At 51.4% G+C, this 23,736-nt stretch overlaps 1 protein-coding gene across 1 annotated transcript in view; it reads right to left on the reverse strand.

The window, feature by feature from the left end:
- Positions 1 to 1,705: 1,705 nt before the first annotated feature.
- Positions 1,706 to 23,736, reverse strand: part of GPA33 (glycoprotein A33) — a 30,792-nt gene continuing 8,761 nt past the window's right edge. The window contains exons 4-7 of the mRNA XM_030887760.1: positions 11,400 to 11,555; positions 2,812 to 2,931; positions 2,185 to 2,317; positions 1,706 to 1,805 (exon numbers count right to left, since the gene is read on the reverse strand). Of these exons, the coding sequence (XP_030743620.1) occupies positions 1,706 to 1,805; positions 2,185 to 2,317; positions 2,812 to 2,931; positions 11,400 to 11,555 (509 nt within the window). The remainder of the gene's footprint in view (positions 1,806 to 2,184; positions 2,318 to 2,811; positions 2,932 to 11,399; positions 11,556 to 23,736) is intronic.

Consider the following 23,736-nt stretch of genomic DNA (forward strand, 5'->3'; position numbering starts at 1 on the left):
CCAGCGACCAGGAGACACTGCCTGACCGTCCTGCAGCCACCAGCAAGGGGACCACCGAGTCTGGACCCTCTACGTGCCCTGGCTCAACTCATCACCCCTTTCTACTGGGAAGCAGAAGACATCCCAGAGAATGCAGACACGAACGCAGGAGGGGTCCTGCGTTGGGGCGAACAAGCCCTACATTAAAGCAGCAGTAAGAATTAACACGGGACATTTCATCATGACTGAAAGCATTTCGAAAGAAGCAGAGACTTTACCCAAAAACATTTTAGTGTATTTTTTAATCACAAGGAAACAACAGATTTACATTTTATTTTGTTTAGTATTGTCTACTATTTGTCTAATATTGTATTAAAAAAAGAAGAAGTGCCTGGTGGTGTAGTGGGTTATGTGTTGCCCTGCTAACCGCAGGGTCAGCAGTTCAAATCTATCAGATACCCTTTGAGAGACCGATGAGGCATTCTGCATTTGTAGACTTACAGCCTTGAAAATTCGCAGGGACATTCTACTCTGTCCTATGGAGTCACTGGTTATGAATCAGAATCCACTCAACAGCAGTGCATTTTTTTACTATTACTATTTTTCGTTTTGTCTGAAAAGACAGCAGCCTTGATTTAGTAGAAAATGGCATTTGGGCATGAGGAGCGGCTGGGAGAGGAGAGCCCAGCAGCCACCGTGCTGCCTGCACTCTGGGAGGAGAAGAAATGGGGAGCACACAGGGGAGGTGGGAGGGACAGAGCCAGCAGTGGGCCAGGTGGGACAGGCATTGGGGAGCAGGGACAGCAGGGTGCATGTGAGGTAGAGGGACGGTGGGCACACCAGCTCACCTGCAGTAAGGTGCCTGTGTGGGTGCACATGCCTGTGTGTATCTTGGTCAGGAGGCAGCAGCCAGAGCTCTTGAGTGGGGTGGGTGCGGGGGGTGGGGTGGGGAATGGGTTGGGGGGGAGAGTGGGTCTTGCCTGAGGAGGTACACTCAAACCCAGGGGAGAGGCAGCACTCAGGCAGCTGCACCCCGGGCTCCTGATGGGTTGTGGGCCAGCAACAGGAAAGGGCGATGGAAAGAGCTGTGATCTGGCCAGTGGGGTTCCGGTCGCAGAGGTAGAGTGTGTGGGCATTCTGTGCAGGATGGAGGTTGCAAAAGACCCCAGGGGAGTGGGCAGTGGGAGCTGTGTCCCTGCTGCGAGTGTCCACAGTGTACAGGTGAGTTGGACGGTGAGGCTGGAAAGGGAGGCTGAGGGCAGACCTGGGCAAGTCCTGCAGCAAGCGGTGCACCCTTAAATTGGCTCGATAACAGGGGATCCTTGTTTGCTCATTCTTTTAGTCACTTAAGAAAAGTGTATGGAGTGTAAACCCATATGCAGGTGAGCGAGTGAGCCCACAGGCCAGCTTGGCAGCTTGTGATGCAGGGAGCTGCTGTCCCTGCAGGGGGAGGTGGCGGCTGGGCCGGTCCAGGGGGAGGGCTGGACGCTGGACTAGGGTGCGGCACTAGGAGAAGCCACTTCCCAGGGAGGGAGGGCTTGGTAGGGTTAGTCAAGAATGACAAGCCCAGTAGCCAGGCCAAAGCCTCCAGCAGTGGCCACGGGGAGTACAGAGCCACACCAATGTGCGGGGTGAAGGAACAGGAAGATGGGGCTTTGGGGGTGGGAGGCACGGGGGCGGGGCTCCGGTAACCTGCAGGGGTCCCCTGTCAGTGGCCATGGTGGTCTTAGCTCCTCTGGTCTTCATGCCTGTAGCTGTCCTCGTAGTTTGGCTCTCTGGGAAGCTCCCTTATCTGCTCCGGGGGCTCCCGGTAGATCCTCCGATCCCTGTGGGGCAGGGAGAGCAGGAGAGGGGTGGGGTTGGACCTAGTGGGAAAGTGCAGTCACCAGGCCCACCTTCCCACTGCCTACAGAGGGACAAGGGGGTAGGGGGCAGGCTCACATGGACAGGAAGGCGCTCCACCCATGAGCAGTAAGCTGTGGGTGTCAAGGGGACAGGCTGGCTCTGTGAGACCTCGGGGCACTGGGCCCAGGCCAGCCTTCGCCCTGACCTCGCCCCTGGCTCTGCAGTGGCCCACTGCCCCGTAGAGGTCACTGCTGCTGCTTTAGCTACAAAGTGGGGCTGCTTAACACCCTAAGCCCCACCCCCCACCCCCGTCCTGTGAGTGGGGAGGCTGTGGGACGGGGTGCCCGCCCCGACACTTACGGTCTGGCCCCCTCCTTGTCGTCGGCCTCGCCTTTGTTCCGGCAGCAGCAGCAGTAGACAATGACACCAATGATGATGAGGGCAGCTGTGACGCCCACCGCGATGCCCACGTACAGGGTCACGTTCATGGAGGCTGCAGGAGCACAGAGCGACTGTACCACCCAGCCTGCCGAAGCCAGCCAAGGAAGCCACGGCAGCTGGGGGGAGCCGCGAGGCCCAGCCCCCGGAGCAGCAGGACATATGACAGACTTGTCATTGCAGGACTGCGGCCAGCCCAGCCCGGGACTGCCCTCCAGGACTCCCTATGCCCCTACTGTGCTCCCGCTTCTCTGGGAGCTAGCGGTGGGGTCCAGAGGCCCCGGCAGCTGACTCTGCACTCTTCCCCAGGCAAGAGGCCGTCAGAGTGGACAGGTGATACAAGTTAGTCCAGGGCTCACTTCCTGAGAACCAGCGTCCCTGGGCTGGCCTCGAGGGGGGGAGGCTGGCCACCTTGCCTGGGCTAGTGCAGCTACCCAGCCGAGTGGTCCAGAGAGGCTCCCCATTAGTCCTAGAGGGGATGACTCTCCGGGCCTTGGATGCTCATCTCCCCACCCCTACTCCCCACCTCCGTCCCCACGCGGCCCTTACGAGGTCTGACAGCCAGGGTGATGTTGCAGGACTCCGCCCCCACCTCGTTGCTAGAGGTGCAGATGTAGTAGCCCGACATGTCTGTGGAGATGTTCTTCAAGAGGAAGGTCTGGCCCGTGACTGGAAGAGAAGAGCAGACAGTGAGCAGCTAGGGGGTCGCGGATGAACCCAGACCACCACCCAAGGCAGTGAGGCCCAGGTTGTGTCTCCGAGGCCCAGGCGCCGGGACTTGGAAACCGTTCACCAGCTGCCTGAGTTTGGCATGTTAATCCGCTCCCCCAAGCCCGCTAACTCACTGGCAAAAACACAAACCCACCGCTACTGAACTGATTCCATGTTACAGCGACCCTATGGGACAGAGTGGAACTGCCCCTCGGGGTTTCCAACGCTGCGAATCCTCCCGGATGCAGGTAGCCTCATCTTTCTCTCAAGGAGCGGCAGGTGGATTGGAACCATCAACCTATCGGTTGGCAGTTGATCACTTAGCCCCTTGAGTCACTAGGACTTTTCACTTGTAAAACCAAAAAACCAACTCACTGCCATTGAGTCGATGCCAACTCACAGCAACCCTACAGGCCAGGGTAGAACTGCTCAGGTGGGTTTCTGAGACTGGGACGCTTTAAGGAAGTTAAAACGCCCTGACTTTCTCCAAGGGATAATAATGTTAGGTGCCATTGGGTCTGCCAGACCCATAGCGACCCTATGCACCTCAGAACAAAACACTGCACGGTCCTGAGCCACCCTCACAGTGGTCCCTCGTCTGAGCCCATGGATGCAGCCACCGTGTCACCCATCTCCTCCAGGGCCCTCCTCTTTACCAAACATGATGTCCTTCTCCAGGGGCTGGTCCCTCCTGGTAATATGTCCAGAGTAGATGAGATGAAGTCTTCCCTCTAAGGAGTGCTCTGGCCTTACTACTTCCAATACAAATGTTTATCCTTTTAGCAGTCCATGGTACTTTCAATATTCTTCTCCGGCACCACAATTTGAATGCATCTATTGTATGGTCTTCCCTATCAATGTCCAATTTTCACGTGCATGTGAGGCAATGGAGAATACCATGGCTTGGGTGAGGAGCACCTTAGCCCTCAAGGAAACATCCTGACGGACTCTTCAATACTCTGAAGGTCTTATGCAGCAGATTTACCTGACTCATCTTTTGATCTCTTGACTGCTGCTTCCATGAGCATTGATTGTGGATCCAAGTAAGACAAAATGCTTGACAATTTCAACCTTTCCCCATTGTTCATGCTGTTGACGTACTGGTCCAGTTGTGAGGATTTGGGTGTTCTTGACATTCAGTTGTAATCCCTACTGAAGGCTACAATCCTTGATCTTCATCAGCAAGAGCTCCAAGTCTTCCTCACTTTCAGCAAGCAGGGTTGTGTCATGTGCGTACCTCTAGATGTTAATAAGCCATCCTCCGATCCTGATGCCACACTTTTTTGTTTTGTTAAGCATACAGAGATAGTCAGCATACTGATTGAATAAGTATGGTGAGAGGATATAACCCTGGGGCACACCTTTGCTGATTCCAAGCCAGGCAATATTCCCTTGTTATGTTTGTACAACTGCCTCTTGATCCATGTACAACTTCCTCATGAGTCCAATGAAGTGTCCTGGAATTCCCATTCCTCAAGGTAATCCATAATCTATTGTGGTCCACACTGTCGAATGCCTTTACATAGTCAATGAAACACAAGCAAACATCTTTCTGGTATTTTCTACTTTGAGCCATGATCATCTGACATCAGCAATGACATTCCTTGTTCCGTGTCCTCTTCTGAATCCAGCCTGAACTGTTGGCAGTTCCCTGTCCATGCGCTGCTGCAACTGCTGTTGGATGATCTTAAGCAAAATTGTGCTTGTGTGTGATACCAATATCATTCTACAGCTTGAGCGTCCTGGTGGGTCACCTTTCTTATGTGTCTCTTCCAGTCAGTTGGCCACATTGCTGTCTTCCAAATCTCCTGGCATAGATGAGTGGGTGCTTCCAATGCTTCTTCAGTCTTCTGAAATATTGTTATGGGTATTCCGTCCGTTCCGAAGCCTTGTTTTTGGCGAATGCATTCAGTGCAGTTTGAACTTCTTCCTTCAGCACCATCGGTTCTTGCTCATATGCTCTCAACTATGTGTATTCTTTCCATTTGGAAGTGGGTAACAACACCTATCTTAAGATTATTCAAGGTGTTAAGTGAGCTACTATTTGTAGCTATCTTAACAAAGTACTTAGAACTTAAAGATCTTAGGAATGAATGACTCTTTTCTTATAAAAGCCTGATGGTTGGGGGTCTTTTTGCAAAAATTTAAGAAAAAATTTATTGACAGCTATAACCATAAGCAGCGCCAGGTCATAGACCCTTCTGAGCACGCAGGCAAGCGTGCGCGCGCACACACACACACACAGCCTCCAGGGTCACTGGAATAGAATACAAATAGCTGGGAATTCCAAAGCTCTGCCCTCGAGTTGATACCAACGCACTGCAGGACAGAGTGGAACAGTTGCTGGGGGTTCTGGGACTGTGAACTTGTACATCTTCATGGGGACAGATTGCCTCCTCTTTCTCCTGAGGAGCAGCTGGTGGGTTTGAACTGCAGGCCTTGCATTTAGCAGTCCAAGGTTCGGCCCACTGCCCCGTGAGTTCCAGTTGGGAGCCTGGAGTTCCTAGGCAGGTGTCCTTTCTATCATGAAATCCCACTGAGCCTTAGTCTCCGTGGCAAAAAAATCCCATGTCTGGGGCTTTAAGAAACAATGACACCTATTGTCCCTAAAGGGACACACAATTCTGAGGTGTTTAACGTGGCTTGACCCCTTACTAATTTTGTGACTTTGAGCAAGTAGCTTAGCCTCATGGTACCTCGTTTTCTTGACTTTGAAATATAGTTTTTTCATCTGCAAATGTTAACAGTAACAGTCCCTGTGTCACTGGGTGACTGTGAGCACAAAATGAGACAACAATAACAATGAGTCCACCATAGAATTACTGATGTGTACTGTGTTCAGGAAACTTCCTGGTGGCATAGTGGGTTATGTGTTGGGCTGCTAACCACAAGGTCAGCAGTTCAAGACCACCATCTACCCTTCATGGAAAAGCCAGGACTTTGTACTCCTAGAAAGAGTTAAAATCTCAGAAACCCACAGGCAGAATTACCCTGACCCTCCAGGTAGCCATGAGTGAGATCAACTCCGTGCAGTGAGTTTGGAATGTTGGGTGTTTCTTGTTTTGTTTTCAGATGTTAAATGAATTCATACTGTGTGAGGGTGCTTTACAATTAGGAGACATTGTGATGACCAGTTTGATCACCTCTAGAAACGGAATTCTGAGGCTGAACCTGTGTGGCAGATGAAGAACTCTGACCTGTGGATGTCTATGTGTGTGTCTGTATATAGACTGCAAAATCCTTCAACGCCTAAGCAAGCCATTTTACTTCCTTGAGTGAGTCAAAGCTACCTCACTTGGAAAGTGGACATGAAACCATCTCCCCTCCTGAATTCCGGGGGTGGACCAGGTGTCCTCCTGAGAGCCCTTGCTGCTCCATCCACGACCCTGTCCGTGTCAATCCCCCTCCCTTGAGAAGAGAGGGCTTTCTGTCTAGGCCTGTTGTTAGTGTGTCCTGGGCCCAAAGGCACCAGAGATTTAGAGACCATTGTCTTCTAACCTGTTTGCCTGCAGAGCCAGCCTTGGACGGTCCTTGCTGCCTCCGGGGTGGAGGAGCTACCGCCTGCTGTCAAGTCCATGTTGATTTACTACGACTTGTATGATAGAGTCGAACACACCAACCTTTTTGATTGGTAGCAAGTGCTTCATCGTTGTGCCACCAGGGCTCCTGCCAAAGAGGAGACCCAAATTGCAAACAGGGTCCTGTCACTACCTTGTTTGTGCACTTCAGAGGCTGCCCGCCATCTTCCGTGAGAGATCCAAACGTGTCCACTCAGTTACAAGCGTGGCTCAGGAACCGCGCCAACTCCACTGGGGTCCCAGGGGCAAAAGCAGGTGAGCGGCCACCAGCCGCTTGCACGATGGCCCCTTGGAGTGGATTTCCCGGTCTGCGTCCAGTACCCATCCTCACGTACGACATCTGCCCAGCGCTCGTGTGTGGCAGGAGGAGCAAAGCTGCCAGTTCCACGGAGGCACCGGGAGGCTCAGCCACGTTAAGTGGCTTTTGCTTAAGGTCCTGCAGTTAAGACCTGGCAAAGCTGGATAAAGTCCAGTTTGAAGCCTAGAGCTCCCTGGAGCGGCCGACAGCTTCCTTAAGAGCATTGTTTGTTAACATTTGAAAAATCACACATGCTCGTTATAGGCATTTGCATGTTGCCTAAGATGATGATGAACATCTTCATAGGCTGATCCCAGCCACACACTCAACAAAGTGTGTGTCCTCTTGCAGTCCACAGGGGAAGACAGGCACAAAACAATACAAACAGAAGTGTTGGCGCTCCTAGCGAGGGAAGTCCGTCTCTAGCCCACCCAAAGGGTCAAGGGAGGCCTCTGTCAAGAAAGGAAGAATAAAATACAAACGATCCACAATCTCACCACCCAGAAACAATAGCACTTCGATTCGGGTTATTTCTTCCAGTCTTCTCACACGTACTTTCTTCAGTCTCCCCCTGAAACCCACGCTCACCCCTCTCGGGGCGGCCGTCCTCTGTAAACCACCCACCTCTGCTAGAATTCCATCCTTCCGCGAGTCGTCCAGAACGTGTTATGAACACGCTGCTACACAAGGGTCCGTGGCCACAGGAAGTTCAGCAATCACGGAGCGGACGTTAAATGAGTTGCTTCACGTCTGAAAGCTCAGCGCCTTTCCCCCTATTTATTAATTTTATAGCTCAATGGTTGGATTTAATCTTTGCTCTCCAAGTCATTTCTTCATTCAGTAAATATATACTCGGTGTCTGCTGTGTGCCAGTTGCTTGGGGGAACCCTTTTGGGTTGAGGATGGAAACCCTGTTCCTTAGCAATCCACACCGAGCTACCCATCTGCCCTTCAGGCATGTGTACGGTCAGAGGGATGCCTGGTCCCTTGGATCCAGGGCTCGGGACCCTCCAGTCCTCAGCTCCCAAGTCTTCCCACCCACTCTCAGCACTCCACGGATGGCTGTGGAGCCCACATGCAGCACCCAACAGGACAGTCCTCAGTGAGCAGGCAGGCGGGCCTGAGCGCTCACGAGGTGCAGGGTGAAGAATAGTCCTCGCTTACTACTCAAGGTCCAGCCTGATGACCGGTCTGGGTTTGAAGCTTGGCATTTCTGTGTCCATCAGGGCTGTTCACGTGATCAAGGTCCCTGAGAAAGGGCTGTGGTATTAATGACCTCTTTTTCTATACGAATTGGACCACGCAATTATTAAAATTTTCATTTTGAGGAGGCTTCCTGAAGGAGCATGTTTTGGGAAATACTCCCTTAACCCCCTGACTCTGGGCACCCCTGGGGGGGCGGGGCGGACCTGTAGCTCCTGTCAGAGTCCCACTGCTGTAGCCTGTGAATGCTGCCCATGCACCAGGAGGTCCCTGGTGGTGCACATGGTGAGTGTGCGCCGCTGCAAACCAAAGCTGGTGACTGAGGCCACACAAAAGTGCAGCAGAAGAAAGGCCTGGTGATCAGCTTTTGAAAACCATGTGAAGCACAGCTCGACTCTGACACATAGGAGTCACCGGGAGTCAGAACTGATTTGATGGCCGTTGGTTTTATTAGATTCCCATAGCACATTGCAAGGAGCCCTGGAGGCGTGGTCACACCTTGAGCTGTTAACCACAAGGTCGGCAGTTCAAAGCCCCTGAGAAAGATAAGGCGTTCTACCTCCCCAAAGAGTTACAGTCTCAGAACCCAGAGGGGCCATGCCAACTGCCCTATTCTGAGTCAAAGTCCACTCAATGACAGTGAATTTGGTTTGGGTTTTATAGTTCTTTGCAGACAGGTCCGAGTTGGAAGCTACCTCGGGATCTTTCCAGACATCAAAGCTCTACACAAAGAAACTGCCTTGTGGTGACCTCGGGCTAACTCCTATCATTGGAGTTGAGGCTCCCATGCCCCCTCACGGTCTTGCAAGGGGCCCGAAAAACCAAAAGCCCAATCCCGAGTCATGGAGACATCACAGGACAGGGCAGAGCTGCTCCTGTCAATTCCCAACACGGTAGCTCTGTATTGGTGCAGAGAAGACAGCGACCCCTGCCCTCCCTGCCCCCACACCAGCAGTTGGTGCTTTCCAGAACTCAGCTCCTAAAACTCTGGCTAAAACGGTTACCGCTGCAGCGGCGACACCTGGTGGTCAACGAGGAGTTGGCTTGTCGGCTTCCCTGGGCTCCCGAGGGGGTGGACTTCCCTCCACACTGAAGTCTCACATTATCGTCAGCAAGCCTTCTAGTAGGTGATGCGGTTCTTCATCCTGGTGATTCAGGCGGTTAGCACAGGGCTGAGTGACTCACAGCTAGGACATGGAGACCCCAGACCTCCTCCTCTGTTTATGGGAGTCCAGATTGCCTCTTCTTTTCATGGTCAGCTTGCTGCCAGTCGTAGGCCGCTAAGTCAAAGGAACGAATCCCTAGTGGTGAAAATTTTGTCTTCAGAGGAGTCGGGTGGAGGACCCCTCCTTTCCAAACTGTGGGCTGAAACATTTGTAAAGTCAGACACAGGCAGGGGCTGGCTCGGAGGGGGCTCTGGGGACCGGATGGAGGTGAGAGGTTTTGAGGTGAGTGTTGCTGTCACCACTGACCACTGCTGGGGCCCAGCCCTGACGCTGGGCGCATCTTCACCTGTGGCGAATCCCTCCTCAGCCCACTTGCACGTCCTCACGATTCCAGTGGGCCCCTAAAGAACGATGTCTTCTGGGCTGCTAACAACCTGGGAATCTCTTCCAGAGGAGGCAGGAGAGTTGTGCCCAGGCTGCCGTGTGCTCCTTTAAGTGTCCTCTGCGGTACAGTGTCCCCAAGAGGAACTGTCACCCTACCCATCACCTGTAACCGCCAGCTTCCGATCCCTGCGTACACTTGGCTGAAAGGGAGGTTGGCCCCGTCATTGTCCACGGCAGGCAGACCATGGATGGTTATTCACAAGCCAGGCTCACTCAACAAACATCGGCCAACAAGATGCACACTGACACCCGAGGAACCCTGCTGCTGCGCTCCCAGTTTGCATGAGAGCATGTGGATTCTGGTCACTGGTTTTTAGCTGGAGAAGTGTCTGCTTTGCCCACCAAACAAGTGAAAGGTAGAGCAACCAAGTTCACTGTGTGCCCAAACCCCCAATCTGCACACAGTGGGCCTGGCTTACCCATGCCCCACGCCTGGGCTCTCCCTCGTTCCCCATCTTCTGTGAACATTGGCTCGTGCCCACTGGCTCCCTCACCACCTCCCACCTCCTCGAAGCCTCCTTGGAACCGAAAGCCCTCCAGGTGTTTGTCTTTCTGGATCTTCAGGAGCACTGGGAGGAGCGGACCAGGCAGTGGGGAGGGAGGGGGATCCTGGGCCTAAACCCGGTGGGCCCCACAGTGGGGTATTTGTCTCCATCATCTGTTCCTTTTCCGTTTGTTTCCTGGCCCAGAGGCCAAATCCCAAGTGGCCCAGTAGACAGCCCGTCTCCTGGCAACCGTAGCTGAACCTACCATCCTTCTCCCTGAGAAGACGGGACGGGACCCTCACAGCGGAGGTGTCGAGGTTGTCGGGTGTGGCCGTAAAGGAGTGGTGTTTGGGGAGGTGGGGTCAGTGGAGGAGTCGGAGATGGCCTGGTCTGGACAGGGGAATAGTGGGAATAGGAAGCCCCCTACCTGTGGTGTGCATGCATTGGGCTGCTAACAGCAAGGTCAGCAGTTCAAAAGCACCAGCTGCTCCTCAGGAGAAGGACAAGACTTTCTACTCCCTTGACGAGTTATGTCTCAGGGCAGCTCTACCCTGTCCTCCGCGATTGCCGTGAGTGGACGGCAGCGAGCTTGGAGTTGGGGTTCCCCTTGGATGGAGCCGTTAGGGTTTGACTTACAGCCTTGAACACTTTTGGATAACACCAGCATCAACTGAAAATCCCATTTGGGGGCTCACAGAGTAACTGATAATGCCTGCTTGTTCGAGAACAGAATTGTGGCAAAGAAGGAAAATAATAGTCAATATCTTAGTCAGTGGTTCCTACAACAATGTACTAGGATCCCTGGTGGTGCTGTGGGTTTGGCATTGGGTGCTAACCGCAAGGTTGGAGGTTCAAAGCCAACAGCTGATCTGTGATCAGCAGGAAAGAGCGGAGGCTGTCAGTTCCTGTAAAGATTTAGTCTCACAAGTGCAAATGGGCATTTCTACTCCTAATCAGAACCTGTTCTGAGGCAGTGAGTTAGATCGAGATGGCAGTGGGCTTGGTTTTGATTGGATTACAGGGCATTGTGCTACGTGCTTTGCATGAATCATTTTTCCCCCAAGCTGAGAGGTATTCTCAACCCCTTTCTATAAGTGAGAACAAATGGACTTAGAAAGATATCCCAATGGCTACCACTGGGCAAAAGGGCACACTTCAGGGGGATCTGATTGGTCGCTGCCAGGGTTTGGCAACACTCGCCCACCAGCTGCACCTGAAAGAAGGAACTCCCACCTTCCTGCTGACTCTTTACCTGGTTGGGGCAGGGGCCGCTCCTGGTTCAGGATGTTGTAGCTCTTCCAGCTGTATTGAGGGGCCGGTGAGCCCTCTTTTGAGGCGCAGGTCAGCTCGATGTTGTTCCCCAACACGGTCTCTCCCTTGATGCCGCACTCTGGCTTGGACGGTACCACTGGGTGGAGGAGGAGTCAAAGGGGAACATGAATCAGGTGGTTCTTGGAGACAGCACTGCTCCAAACACACGCGGATGTGATCAACCCACCTCCCTCTTTCTCCAGTGGCCTCCCACCATCCCATCGGGCGGCATGAACGAGCAGCTTCCTGGACAGTCTCTACTACGTGCGGGACATCGACCTTAGGGAGGTGGGGATACTGAGGCCCACACTGGGGATGGCTCGAGCAGAGTGGTAGAGCTAGGAGTTGAACCAGCCTCCGACACTGACTTACCAGGCCACTGTCGGTAGACCCTTCCATTTCTCTGGGCTTCAGTGTCCCCATCAGTAAAACAAGGGGCAAAAGAGCTTTTTCGAAAAAGGGCCAGATAGCAAATATTTTCAGCTTTGTGGGTCACACGTGGCTCTGTCGCTGCTGTGTCTCTTTCCCCTCCTCCTTTTACAGTAACTCCTCAGAAATGGAGAAGCCACGCTGGGCTCACAGTGAAAACAGGCAACCGGCTGGATTGGCTGTGGTTTGCCTCTCTCTGGGTTACGCGGTCTCTGTTGGGTCCCACGGAGTTGATTCAGGCTCGTAGCTGTGCCATGGGGTGGAGTAGGACTGCCCACTGGGTTTCCTACGTTCTGAGCCAGGAGCTCTGGCGGGATAGTGGGCTATGGGCTGGGCTGCTAACAGCAAGGTTAGCAGTTCAAAAGCACCAACTGGTCTGCAGGAGAGAGATGAGGCTTTCTACTCTCGTGAAGAGTGAGAGACTAGGAAAAGCCCCAGGATAGTTCCACGGTGCCTACAGGGCAGCAACGAGTCAGAGTCCACTCGACGGCAGGGAGCTGAGTTGGATCTGTATGGAAGCAATGGCCACACCTTTCTCCCGTGGAGCAGCTCGAGAGTGCAGCGGGACCTCTCCCCACGGCTCCACCCTGGCACCTCATGATGGTACTAAAACAAACCAGGCATCCCATGGCTGTTGAGTACAATTCTGACTAAATTCTCACTGCTGATATTGGGCAAGAGGAGATTTGCCCAATAGGTAATTTACAGAAGTTAACTGCGAATACCATATCTCCAGGTGCCATAAATTGCATCCGCTTAGCAAGAAATCTCTAAGGGAATCTAGAAGGTTGTGTTGAGTCCAGAGGAACATATGTGTCCCACATACCCCTCCTCCCAGAGGGATACATGTGTCCATGTAATACATACGAAAACCCATACTCCCGGGGGGACGGACACCAGAAGCGTGGGTGAAGGGAGACAGTGGATGGTATAAAATGTGAAAATAAGAATAATTTATACATTATTGAGGCTTCATGAGTGTGGGAGGACGGAGGAGGGGGGAGGGAAGGGAAAAATGAGGAGCTGATACCAAGTGCTCAAGTAGAAAGAAAATGTATTGAAAATGATGATGGCAACATATGTACAAATGTGCTTGACACAATGGACGTACATATGGATTGTGATAAGAGCTGTAAGAGCCTCAAATAAAGTGATTATTAAAATTAAAAAAAACATTTCATAACAAAAATTCAGCCACATCCCTTCATTCCGTATGGCTTCCCTTACTGAACACGCAGGTGTCAACACAAATTCAAAGCAAAAGTAAGTGGGTCATGAAAGGGATTCAGTAGGAGGCATCCTTTATATCACCGCTCATCTGGCAGTCTGTCACACTGGGACCACGGAAGCTGTGCCACCAGTATTTAGATACCAGCAGGGCCACTCATGGTACACAGGTATCTACCTTTGAAACGTAGGCCATGAAAACCCCGTGGATCACAAAAGAACACTGGCTCACTTGCTTTGGACCTGTATTTGCCTGACACCAAAAAACCCCCACTGCCGCCTGGTCCATCCTGGCTTGTGGTGACCCTGTGGGTTTCTGAGGCTGTCAGTCCATACGGAGGGGATGACCTTGTCTTTCCCTCTCAGTGGCTGGTGGGTTTGAAAAGCCACCTTATGGTTCCTCAGTCCAAAGCTCACCCAACAGTGAGCGCCTTTGGGCCGAGTTATTAGCAGAGATCAATGGTTGGCGGAGAGAGGGCATTGGGCTTGTGAGTGTGAGCGAGGCCCGCGGGGTGGACGGCGGGAGTGACCGCTGAGGATGGACTATAGCCGCGGTCCGCAAACTTTGGAAAAAGAAGAGCCAAATCCTGTCCCTCACAACAATTTAAAAATTACAGAGCCACACATTTTACAAACAAAAAAGAAAATACTGGCTTCACCGAATTTTACAAACAAACATGATCACTATAATCTGAATAACATCCTTTAAACATTTTCAATTTTGTCTCAGAGCCACGTGGACATACTGAAAGAGCCACATATGGTTCCTGAGCTGCAGTTTGCCGACCCTGGAGTAGGTCATGCGGGTGGTCATGAAGGTGCTGCTGCACCAGCGACATATTTTTCTGGTAACCAGGAATCAGAGTTATACACGGCATCCATCTATCTATCTATCTATCTATCCATCCATCCATCCATCCATCCATCCATCCATCCATCCATCCGACTGTCTGCCTGTCATCCATCTATCATCTATCATGCAGCAGGAAAATCAAAACCAAGCCAAACTGCCAGGAAGCCAAAACCCACCACCCCTAGCCACCCTCCTATTAGTGTCCGAGACTGTAACCGTTTCCAGGGTAGAAAGTCCCGTCCTTCTCCCACGGACCATAAAGAAAGTAAGTTGGACATAATTTTTAAAAGGACTATTAAATCCTTAATTCACCCCAAGAGCAGAATTAGAACTAATAGCACACAAGGAAGCAAGCCACTTTCAAAAGACGCTTGTGAACGGAGCCCCGCCACCCTCACCCCTGGCGCCCCTCAGACCTGCCGCCCCTCAGCTTCAGTACCCAAACTCCCTTCACCTTAGCCCAGGCAGCCAGACGGCCCTCATTCGGTCCAGATCCCTCACGGAAGCTCTCTGGTCCCCCGCCCTCCCCACCACTCCCACCTGTGTGCAAACAGCTCAGTTCACTCGGACAGACCTAGTTCATACAGCGTTTCGGGCCCTGAGCCCTCCGGTGCCTCCCCTCGGTCTCTGCCCCTCCAGCGAATGCAGATGCGACCTGACTGCTATGGACCGCGGGAGGAGAGGTGAGAGGCACCAGATCTGCTCTGGAGCCTCTCGGGCACACTCCCCTCACCGCAGAGCTCCGCCGAGAGACTGCGTTTCCCACTATGGACGCCAGGGAGCGCCAGAGGCCGGGGGACGGCCGACCCGCTCGGCGGCGGCGGCGGCGGCGGCGGCGTTGGGGGAATCTATTTGGTGGCTTCTGAACCAAGATGCGGGGCTGCGGAGGCCAGGCGCGGGACTGCGGGGTTGCAGCCTATCTGGAAGCTCCCGGCTCGCCCTGCATAAGTGGGAGATCACCGAGCCTGAGTGGGACTGCCCCGTATAATTAAAGCCCTTCTACCTAAATAGAGCTGCAAAGCCAACAGGAAAAGTTTAGTGATTTAAAAAAAAACAAAAACAAAACTGGATTTCTAAACATAGTTCAAGATTATGTCACTCTCTTTTATTAAAGAAAACATTGGCTTCACCGAATTCCGTCATCTTACATTTGCACCCTTCATTCATCCAGTGAAGGAGATCCTGAGTAGTGGTTACGGGCTGGGCTGCTAACGGAAAGGTCAGCAGTTCAAAACCAAGCAGCTCCGTAGGACAAAGACGAAGCTTTCTACTCCTGTAAAGAGTTAGACAGTCTCAGGAATCCACAGGGGCAGTTCTACCCCGTCCTGTAGGGTTGCTATGAGTCGGCATCGACTGGATGGCAGTGAGGTTGTTTCCATGGGCCTGAGCCCGCACCTCGGTCCCCGGAAGCAGCTGCCACGCGCTGCCAGCAGAAGGTGGGCGCTACGTGAGGGGTGCCAGAAGGAGGGCCTGCTGGGAGAAGCTGGGAACTCAGCTGGGGACAAACTGAGACAATGCGGAGTGGGGTGGGCGTGGGTAAGAACTGTAGGATGAGAAACAGGGTAAAAACTGCTTGGGAGGATCTCTCCCAGCGAATCACCCAAGGAACTACTGCAAGTACAAGTTAAAAGGTATGCCCACACCAAGGGTGCTTGACATTACAATCACGTGAACTGGACGCAGCTTAAATACCCAGTCCCGCTGAGGAGGGCGTCTGTGCACCCACTTGATGGATGGGGGCCCAGCTGGAAGAGCAGGGGGAAAGGGGGGGCGGAGCCAAGACTGTGACATGAGGAGCAGGGAACAGAGAGAAGTACCACTGGTTAGACTATGAAGACAGTTGTGCACATGTAGATAGGAGCTGGCAGAAGAAGCGGAGAAATGTAAACCACTGTAACTGTAATTCAGGTGAATGTTTTCCTTTGTAAGTGTAGTAGGAGTTTTTAGAGAGGCAAGGTGGCACCAAACACAGCCTTTGCCCATTTGCTTGTGTTGGCGCGAGGACGGCTGCTGGCAGTGCTGGGAGAATGAGAGCAGAGCTGAGTCTCGCTCCACGAGACATGCGGACCCAGGGAGCCTTCCTCAGTCAGACGGGCAGCGCCACCCCCACGTCCCCGCTCAGTGGAGCAGGAGAGAAACCCCACCGCGGCACTCCCACCTGGCCTTCCCCTACCTAGCATCTCAAGGTCAAAGCACGGACACTCACTACCACGGAACCGCTGCCCGGAAATGTCTAGAAGCACAGTGGGCCCCGGGGTTTGGCTCTGGTGTTGGATTGCTCTGACTGGCTGCAGTGCAGGAGATCCTGGTCCGGGGCGACCCTATGGGTGCAGAGTAGAACTGCTCGTAGGGGTTTCAAGGCTGTAATCCCTCAGAAGCAGTTGGTGGGGCCCACATTTTGAGGCCCCTCTGGGTGAGTTTGAACCATCAACCTTTCAGCTAGAAGGGCTGGAAATGATGCCACAGCTCCAAGACCCTCAGAGCTTCCCGATACAAGCGGGAAACAGCTGTCCACGTGTTGGCAGGGTGGTGGGACTTCAGTCTCCCAGTTGCCCTGGGCAGGGTGGACAAACACTTGTAGAGTGCTCAGTTATGCATGGTGAGGAATTCAAATGTGGGCATGGTGAATGGGTGTCTCGGGGCGGTAATACTCAGCCCTCCAGCCTGCTGCTGGCGCGGGAGCAGGAAAAGCTTGGCAGGCAAAGCCTGGTGGGCAAGCCGGGGAGTGGAGGGGAGGCGCTGCTCCCACGTTCTCAGAGTTCACTGCCATCGACTCATAGTGGCCCTACAAGACAGGGTAGAACTGCCCCTGTGGGTTTCTGAGACTGTAAGTCTTTGTGGGAGGAGAAAGCCCATCTTTCTCCCAAGGAGCAGCTGGTGGTTTAGAACTCCTGACCTTTCAGTTGGCAGTTCAACTAGTAACCATATGCCACCTGGGATCCTATTAGGTACACCTAAAATAACTGAACCCAAACTGGAATGGCCATGCTTCGGGAGTGGTGGCTTGACCTGGTACAGCCGTGATGGACAGACAAACATTCATAACTGTATGTGATTGTCCGTATAAAAACACATGTTCACTTTCTCATGGCCCCTCGAGCCTCGGAGTTCTCTTCATTAAGTATGAACATGCATGTCCACATTCACGTCACAGACTGAGGAAAGACTCAGGAAGTGCTGGTCACTCAAGTGCTTAGTGAGATGCTTGGCACGTGGGTCTCCGCTCCAAATAGCACGCCTTTATGGAAATATATTTCAGGCAGCCGAGCAAACCCCTCGCTGCACTACTTTCACTACGAAGACACTTAAACTATCAAATAGGCAGCTCTAACCTAATCCAGTGGTTTCTAGTAAGGCCATCTGATACGTTTTTCACGTTCAATCATTGAGCTAATGAGCTAAATTGTCCAGTGAAATTAATAGAAACAAATGCAGGCTTGATTGTTTGTTTCTGGTTATCAGGAGACTGCCAATTTCGACTCAGACCGAACTTTCTAAGCACAATTTATGCCTTTATTAAACAATTATGATCAAAAGCGACATTTTCACAATCTTCGCCTGCACACGCAGGTGCTTGACGAAAATGAACAGAATGGTGTGCTTTGGGCAGTGCACGGGAGCATGGGGAGCGAGGCCAAATTCACTTCTGGAAATGTCACAAGACTTGCGCACTATCAGCATGGGGGTGCTAGGCCAGGTCTGTTTTACTAAATTTTGTGCTTTCTATCTCTGTGTTACATATTGAGTCGTCGTGGTGCAGTGGTTACAAGTTGGACTGTGATCTGTCCGGTGAGCGGTTCAAAGCCACCCACAGCTATTGGGAGAAAGACTGGGTTTTCTAGTCCCGTACACAGGGGGTCGCTGTGGGTCAGCGTTGACTCCACGGCAGTGAGTTTCGGGGAGAGTACATGCTAGGTGGGAGAAAGCGGAGGCTTTCGACTCTCCTGAGGAGTTACAGTTCGACCCTGTCCTTCTGGGTCGCTAAGACTTGGAAACGACTCCGTGGCAGTGAGTCTGAATTTTTTTGGCTTATGTGTTTGTTATATGTGTGAGTTTGTTATTTATGTGGCTACATCATTCGCTAAAAAATATAGTAGGCCATCGGTACGTTAGACCTACTGTAATGATGAATTTAGTATTGTCTGTTTTATAACCCTGACACGGGCAAAAGTAATCGCAAATCGCGAGCAAGTTCCCTTCCATCCCCTTGGCTTGTTTTAGCTCTGCTCTGGCCTGCTGAGCAGGACGAAAAGATAGTGGGTGATGGAGGGATGCGGACACACAACTAAGGAAACAAAATGGCTTCCTTTGCCCATAAGCCACCTCGAATTCTACCATCAGATTCCTTGGTTCTGAAGGACATCAAATCAAATTTGGTAGACCACCTTCCTAGATATGAATACTTAACATTTTAAAATGCTTTATATCATCCAGTGGCAAATGAGTATGTAACTTGGATTGAATTCCAGTCAACTCTTTAAAAAAAGGAAGTCAGGTGAAGGCCTTTTAAAATTAACATGGCAGAATAAAGGTGCAATAAAATGCTCAAGATATTTTGGAAAAGATCAGTAAGGGGTGATATTACACAGTCCCAGATATTCGAACCAACTATCTAAACATTTGTGATCCTAACAACAACAACAGATTATAGATGTCAACGCTAACTAGAACACTACTTCCATCACAACCATCTGACACTGGCGGGAATGCGGGGAGAAGTGGCGCCCCCGTAAGGGTGGAAATGAGAGCCATGTCCACGTGTCAGAGCAGAGCGGGTTCTGCGGGCCGGCCTTCTTGGGGTGGCTGATGGGCTCGGCCATTTGTTTGGGAGAAAAAGGGACGAAACAAAACAAAAGTTAGATTCCAAGCATCCTTGATACAGAAGACGCTCCAGGTGGCTTGATGTGAGAAGGTTAGGGTAAAAAGAGATAAATACAGCGAGGAACATGAGAAAAGAACACGAAGTTCGTTTTTACAACCCCAGGGTTAGGCTTCCTGCGCAAGAAACAGTGCCGAGAGGGAGGCGGCAGCAGCTCGGACTGCGTGCGAACGAGACACGGGATGGGACGTTCGTTCGCTCGTCTAGCTCAGCTTCCACCGCCGCCTCCAGGCTGAGGGCAGCGAGGCTCCTGGGCTGGCCTCCAGAGCCGCTGCAGCCCGCAGGCCGCAGACAACACCGAAGGTCCACGAGGGAGGGAGGGGATGCTGAGAAACAGGAATCACTCTCTTGGGAAAGGGAAGAGAAGTAGCTCCCACTGCAGACAAGCCAGGAGGGCAGCAAGAGGCCCTCCTAGAGAAACTGGGGTCCGGCCATCTCTCACCGCGGCCTGTGGCTCTCAGAGCACGACTCCTGGAGGGGGAGGGAAAGGGCCTGACCGATGTCCCTGGGCATCTGGGATCACCTAGGCGCCGGCCTTTGGCCCCAGAAGGCTGCAATGTAAAAAGGCAACAGGAGCCGACTCCCGTGGCAGAGCATAGCTTTCAGGTGCCTACCTCCCGCTGCGGCATTCAGCGGGAGAAAGATTCACAGCCTCAGAAACCCTCTCTAGACTCCTACTGAGCTACAGTTGACTCGATGGCAGCGGGAAGGAGGCCTGGTAGCGCAGTGCTTAAGCACTCACCTGCTAACTTAAAAGAAGGTCAGCAGTTTGAATCCACTCTCGGCTGCTCCAGAGAAAGCTGTGGCAGTCTGCTACCCAAGAGAGGACATACCTGGGGAGCTCTAGATGTGGGTTCTACTCTGTCTTATTGCTGTGGTTGGCATTGACCCAGTGGTGGGTAGGTGTGGCTTTTGGGGGAGGTTAGCAGGGTAAGGATGTGGGTTGGACTCGAGTCATCCTGAAGGAACTGTGCAAAGAGCTGCCTGCCAGGCCCTGGGGAGCCCTGCGTGGACTGTGCGGTGCAAGAGCAAGGGGTTGCCAGCACGGCTGGGTAGAAAGGCGGCGAGTGGACCACTTATGTCAGGGAATGCTGTGAGGTGGATGGTCAAGAGGACTCTGACGGGCCCTCGAAGGCCCCTCCACAAAAGAGCCACTGGGGCCTGTCTGCTGGGGTGACACAATGTGAGAGCCAAGGGAGAATCATACAGGGCCTCTATAGTCAGGCGGGCCTGAACCCACCTCCCCCCAACCCCGTCCCTGCTGCAACCTCAGGGGAACTAGGGTCAGGGCTGAGCGGAGAAGCGTGAAGAAACAGGCCCATGTCCTCATGTCACCACTGCTGGCCCCAAGCTAGTAAGAAGTTACGTTTTTAATTTAGGCTGGATTAAACTTTGCAATCATTGACATTGTAGACTATCCCCATAATGCTGTCATAAGTCAGGAAAGGGAATTTCAGCATAGTATGCTGGAAAAAAGAACCCCAAGCTCTCAGGTGAATTCCGACTCCTATAGACCCTGCATAGACTCCCAATGTCTTAAATATTTATGGGAGTAGATAACCTCATTTTTCTCCTTGGGAGCAACTGGTGGGTTTGAACCACTGACTTTGTGGTTAATAGTCCAACCCTTCCTGACAGCACCAACAGGGCTTGAGACAATGGGAAAAGAACAAAGCAAACCTTAATCTCTGTCATGAGCCACTCATGTGTGTATTTAATGAGTTGGTTTTGATTATAGTAGTAAATATATCCTTTGATAGTGTATCATTTCTCTTTTTACCTACATGTTAACTAAAAACAAACAACAACAAAATACCAAATCAAACTCACTGTCATCAGGCTGTTGCCAACTCACAGTGACTCTGTAGGACGGGAAGAACTGACTGCCCGTGTGAGTTTTCTGAGCCTGTAATTACAGAATACTACAAGTGGAAGCATGAGAAAAATGTTAATAACACATACAACATGGAAGTAGATATCCTTCATATACAAAGAGCTCCTAGAAATTAATAAGAAAAACTTATTAACTTAGAAAAATAGGCAAAGGATGGGAACAGGCGATTGAAAAGGGGAAGAAACAACGCATGTGAAAAAGTGTCCCATTTCAATGCTTGGGAAAAGGAAACTCAAGACAGTGATGCGATGACATCTAGCAAATTAACCAAAATGAAAAGGAGCAGTAGTAGTCAGGGCTGCTCAGGACATAGGAAAGCAGGCGTGCTCATATAACATACAGCGGGAAAGTTGCCACAGCCTTCCTTGAAAAATACTTGGCAGGATCTATTCAGTTTAATGAAGACGTAGTCTTTCCCCCTCGTAGCCCTGCTTCTAAGAACTTATCCAGTGAAAGAAAGAGCATCTCTCCATCTCACCACCACTTGTCGGTCTTGACATCTACATCTACACCTACCTCTGTGTGTCCATCTGAATCTGTGTCTACATCTGTATCTATGCTTCTATCTACAGCTAGAGCTGCCTATAGAGAGGTATATTCCTTACAATATTGTTCATCACCCCCCTAAAGGAACTTCCTGAATCATTAGCAGAGCAATTTGATAAATCGCAGTGTGTTCACACAGCGGAAGGGAGGAAGACAAAGAAGAGGAAAATGTGAGAGAACACCAGTGAGAGAGAAAATGGAGGAGTGCAAGAGAAGGTTGGAGAACTTAGAAGTAAGGGTGTGTTAGGCTTTCTAGAGAAACAAAACCAGGACATTTATTACATCTATATAAGAGGATAGGTTTATACAGCGAGAAGGAATATAACAGCTAATTAGTCCACACAGCAGTACATGGGGCTCAATTCAACTTACTTCTGTGGAACAGTTAATATACTGAGTTAGTTAGTTTATTGTGCCAATCTGGCCAATAAACACGTGGGATTAATTGAAGGGCAGAAGGATAAATGGCTCGGTGAGCCTCGCCTTTCTAGTTCTCAGGTCTCTTGCTTTGTGATGGTTGCACCAGGGTGCAGCTGCCTTAGCAGTTCCCTGCTTCAGCTTTCAAGGCAGACTTCCTGCAAGACATCCCCAAGAAGAAGCCATATGGACCTACCCCGATGCAGCCGTGGGTGCTGGAGCAGCCATGTGGCAACCCCTGCCAGCGCTGAGATGCTTACACACTCACTCAGCTTTCCTCCTGCAGTCGGTGTCATTGCATCTGCTTTTTGAGATAGAGGAGGACTTTCTGGATTGGTGTTGGATATATGGGCTAATGTTGGACTTGTGGGCTTGGGCAGCACTGAGTTGGGATATTTTCTTGATGTGCACTTAACCTTTACATAAAACTTTCTCTTATACATGAGTTGTTGTGGATTTGTTTCTCCAAAGTACCCAGACTAATACATATACTGAAAGTCCTTCAACTTGCCGAGTCCAAGGTCAAGGAAGCAGACGGTGGAGTCCTCCATCAGGCAAGGCAGGCAGAGTCTGCCCACAGCAGGGTGGGTCAGCAAAGGTCAGTAGCTCAGGAGCTTAGTGAAGTAGGCCCGGATGGGATATCAAACTCATGTAATGCCAGGCAACAGGATCCACTAGCATCAAGCTCAACAATGTACACACCAGCAGCATGGTGAAGCAGGTCTTGAAGGAGCCTCAAGCTCTAGCTACATGATCCATGGGTTGGCTTGGCCAACAGGTAGTGTAGCTCACAAGTTGAGGCAGAGAACTAGCTAAAGCAGCAGCACGCTGGTCCAGTCACCAAAGAGCAAGCAAAAGGGGGATGGGCCTTGCAGAGCCATTTATCTCTTTGCCTCCAATCAAACTGCCACCCGATTAATCCCACATGTTCCTATTGGCCGGGTTGGCACAACAAACCTAACTATCAAAAAGGGAGAGTAGCCGCCATTGCTACCATGAATTGCTCCATTGGTAGTAAGGTAGGGGAGAAAAGAATTCATTTTTCTTTATATGATGCTATATTGTTTGACTCACTATAAAGCTTTAAAAAAAATCAGGCCCTCTACCTTCCGTAATTTTTTCAGAATCCCACCAAATCATACAAAGGGATATGGTCCATTGTTTTGGGTAAAAGTATTTCTTCTTAGGGGTAGGACCGTTTCTTATCTTGCGCATACAAGTACTCACTAAAATGTCCCCAATAACCAACTTTGTGTCCCTTCCTTCCTTTGCCTGATTTGTAAAATGATGATATTAACTTAGATGATCCTTCAGATCCTTTCAAAATTATAAATCCTAGCAGTAGGTCATTTATATGGGAAAAAAATCCAGTTATCTTGGGCATATTTCACAGCAGTAGGAGCTGACCAATGGCCTGTGTGTTGGAGGGCCAGGGTGGAGAGGTGGTGGTGTGAGAAGTTCCCCCTGGGTAGGTTGAATTTAAGAGGCACACCCCAGATGAGCACCACGGCTTAGCCTTCAAGTGGTCAGATCAAGCACAGAGAACGTCTGTCAGGTTGAGCGTCAGATTTTCTTTCCTTCTCTACAGTAAGCTCCCACGAATAAAAGAAGAAGAGGGTTGAAGCAGAACACTAGACAGAGCAATGGCAGATCCCCCGAGTCTGCTCTATGTCAGCCTCCCCTCCTCCTTCCCCTTCTCCTTCTCCTCTGCCTCCTCCTCCTCCTCATTCTCCTCTGCTTGCAGCCAGTCTTGGAGAAGTCCAAAGGACCTTCAGTCCCAAAGGAAGGAGCAACATCCCACTCAGGCCATGGTCTCAGCCACCTTGAGCAGCTCCCAGGGACCGCTGATCGTTCCCGCCCAGGCCTGTGTGAGACAGACCAGGTGCAGAGGAGGCTGCCTCTGGGTGAATCTCCGCACCATGTGCTTCTCCTTGCACGGAACTTTTACACACACACACACACACACACACACACACACACACACCATCGTGCTTCTCTGTGCATGGAACCCTTCACACACACACACACACACA

This window comes from Echinops telfairi, unplaced genomic scaffold (genome assembly GCF_000313985.2).
Source record: "Echinops telfairi isolate 266 unplaced genomic scaffold, ASM31398v2 ScPeMD7_7424;HRSCAF=8462, whole genome shotgun sequence".
Taxonomy (NCBI): Eukaryota; Metazoa; Chordata; class Mammalia; order Afrosoricida; family Tenrecidae; genus Echinops; species Echinops telfairi.